The following is a 3,507-nucleotide window of genomic DNA, read 5'->3' as shown; positions in this document are numbered from 1 at the left end:
CTTTAATTACAACACCTGGGTAATTACCTGGATACAAAGTACTTGGATAACTAGTTCGATATCAACATTGGCATAGTTGAATATCTACTTGGATGAGTACTCAGACAACTTCTTATACAACTCCTTGGATAACTTCTAGAATAATTTTATGAACAAACTCTGTTGCAACTTTTTAGCTGTATTTCTCAATACTTTTAAGCTATTATTTGTTATTAGCTTTGTATTTACCTAAGCTATATGTAAAAATACTTCAAATTGGCAAGCTTAGGTGATACATCGCACTGAAACAACTGTACAACTAAACAAAGTGGGTATTTTTATGTAAACATATATCGGAAGCTACATGTAATGTAGATAGCATATTTATATTTAATTTTACTAAATTATAAATGAATATATAAAAAGAAAATTAAAATTTAAACTGACTATAGAAAGATTATTCAATCAATTCAAGCATACACATTTTGAAGAAATGGTTTAGCACAGTGGTCGGCAAGCTAATCAAGTTCTATGTACACCAAGCTGCAAAAAATAAAATTGGTGCAACCCTAGATCTAAGTTTAATAAACGCCGCTAGTGGTCGAACTACGTAAACACTTTTGTTAGTGCATTTCTCCTTAAAATTCATAACTCAGTTTGTATTTACACGCAAACCATTTAACAACTGAAGCTGAAACTTTTTAATTGGTCCTATTTTTAATTGACCTCTTTATATGTTTTACTTTATTTTCACGATGATATTTTAGTTATATGGCTTTATCTTACATATTTATTAATTGGACACTTCTCTGCAATTACTACAAAATCCCAAGATCAGTATTTTTTAATTACTTTATTAAATATTAACTGCATACTTGATCTAACTCTATGTATTTTTTTGTGATATCAAAATTTCGTGTACCCCTAAATGAGTTTCGTGTACCCTAAAAATTTCGTTCATCCTAAAAAACATTTCGTGTATACTAGTGTGCACCAGTGTACACCGTGCCGACCACTGGTTTAGCATCTACTTGATAAGTTAAAAAAAAAAGAATGTTGAATTAATTTTAAACTATGATAAAATTATTTTACTATATAAATAGAACGATTAAAAAAAGAATTTCGACGAAATATAAGACACAGAAATGTTTATTATCTAATTTTTATTGACACATATAAACTACATTACCTATTATATGTTTTGAAAATACTTTATATTTATTTTCTCGTATGAAAACATCACGTATCTAAATAAAAGTCTAAATAAAAGTTAAAACCAAAATTACACGATTATTCTATCTGTTTGTTTTTAGATTTTTTACTATTATAAATCTAAAATATGTTATGATTGAGGAAGTTTAACATAACGATGAAAATAAACATATTTTGTTACTTCAAGTAATTGCTGCGACCATTTATTGTTTTCAACATCATAAAACACAATACTTTTTAACAAATCATCAAACCAAACAAGCTTGCTTCCGATTGATACCACACTACTAGGACAGCGTAGTAAGTAGTTATAAGAATTAGGCGTTGCAATAAGAACAAAATTGCTAGAATAAGAATCAAACACCTCACAGGTTGGTTCATTGGGACCACCAACTACAAACAACTTGTTCTTAACTGCAACTGATTTGTGATAACTTCTTCTTTTGACCATGTTGGGCATGTAGGTCCATGAGTCGTCGAAAGGATCATACACCTCAACGGTGTTAAACCTTTCCGCTCCGTAAGCTCCTCCGGACAAAGCAATTCTTCCTTCAAACACAGCACAAGCCGCATGCAATCTTTCTTGATTCGTTCCAGCAACCTCCTTCCACGTCAGATTTTTCGTATCGAACTCAATGCAAGTGCTGCGCTCTTGCCTCATAGTTGCTCCCATCAGGTAAACTTTGTCCATGAACGAACACACGCAATAGTCATAAAAGTGTAAAACGTCCATGTCAGCAACAACTTCCCAAGCGTTAGTGGCAGGCGAATACGTTTCAACGCATTTTGCGCTGCGGCCGTTGTCATCTTGACCGTCAAACGCGTAAACTTTGCCTTTTACGCAAGCCGCACCGTAATATTCTCGGCTGCCTGCTTTAGTTTGTGGTAAAACACTCACGCTGTATTGATCGCTGGCTTGAACACTGTACACATCGCTGATTGCGTCGAGTGCATCAATGTCCCGACCCCCACAAACAATTATGTTGAAGTTACGTTGTTCGCAGTACCTAGTACTAGATTTCATAGAGGAAGAATCAGCATGCAGGTGAATATTATATTTGCTTGAAATATATTTCAAAGCAGCATTTGATAACAACGAAGCACGAACTTTAGAGTAAATATAGCTCGCGTGTTTGCTACGTTCCTTATAGTGATTTAACCATCCGTTGGCTGCATTGAACACCTGCAACTCTGTATCGACGTTCAACTCGCTGCTTGAAAGCAGTTTCGCAACTGACACAACGTCCAACTCTAAAAATTTGCGTGAATCAACAAGCATTGGGAAACAACGCTCAATAAAACGCAACGATGGTTCAGACAAGCTAAAAATTTGTGATGAGTAGTACAGAGCTGCGACGTTGTTAACATTTATTTTATCTTTCATCCAATCGTATGTAACATTCCTTACGTCATCATTCAGAGAGATTTTGTACTTTTTCAATAGTGATAATAAATTAATCTCTTTAGAATCTAGGCTACCTGTAATTTACAATGTATAAGTCCTACATATATTTGTTTAAGTTTTTTAAAAGTAATTGAAAAGTATATTCTAAAATTAACAGTTAAATTTTTGAGTACTTAATTATTAAATTACAATGTTATAATACGTATTAGAATATATGCTCACGAATGTAATATAACTAAAATGTAACAATCAATTTAGTCTGCTTAACTATATTTTAATATTAATTTAAAATCAATTCAAACTAAAACTATATCTAATTTTTATCTAGTTTTAATCTATATCTATGACTAAAAAATGACAAACAAAAACAAAGGATCATCTCTAATAGAAATTCTCACTATGTGAAAATCACGGCCCAATACAAATGTAGCGTATATCAAGAATTTGTTACCATTCAAAGTAAGGAATAGAAGTTATTCCCAATGATAAAATTTAAAAGTTCTGGTATCTACGTAGCATTGCGCACAAGCTGTGGTAGTGATTATGTAGGACAGACATAAGATAGTTTCAGCATTAGATTGCCCGCTCATCGGGCCAATTGGAAAAATTAAAGTCAAAGATCAGTATTAAAAACCTTCGAGATGAATCTGCTCTTTACGGACATTACTAAGGTAACCATAATGATAATTTAAACAACTTAAACATCGATAATGCAAATTAGGTTGGTTTCTTAGAACAACCCAAGCTTCTAAAGTTTTGATTATAGAGAACAGTTTTGGGTAGAAAAGTTTTAGTCAATTACTAACTTAGGTAAAAAACCATAAACTGGTTTTAACTAAAAACTATTATAACTTATTAAAGTATAAATTTAGCTATATGACGCTACTTTGCTATTCGTTTATTTTCATGTG

The 3,507-nt window shown here is 32.2% G+C and overlaps 1 protein-coding gene across 1 annotated transcript; it reads right to left on the bottom strand.

The window, feature by feature from the left end:
* Positions 1-1,321: 1,321 nt before the first annotated feature.
* LOC145850073 (spermatocyte protein spe-26-like) lies at positions 1,322-2,575 on the bottom strand. The gene has a single exon (XM_082955218.1). The coding sequence runs from the start codon at positions 2,573-2,575 to the stop codon at positions 1,322-1,324; it is 1,254 nt and encodes a 417-aa protein (XP_082811344.1).
* Positions 2,576-3,507: the final 932 nt, after the last annotated feature.

This window comes from Thalia democratica, chromosome 2 (genome assembly GCF_965202585.1).
Source record: "Thalia democratica chromosome 2, ktThaDemo2.hap1.1, whole genome shotgun sequence".
NCBI lineage: Eukaryota > Metazoa > Chordata > Thaliacea > Salpida > Salpidae > Thalia > Thalia democratica.
The sequence above is the reverse complement of the archived record's forward strand: the minus strand, read 5'-3'. Positions and strand labels throughout refer to the sequence as shown.

Bases quoted from the DNA above. Each gene is read 5' to 3' on its own strand.
- LOC145850073 (XM_082955218.1), bottom strand. From the start codon at position 2,575: ATGAAAGATAAAATAAATGTTAACAACGTCGCAGCTCTGTACTACTCA.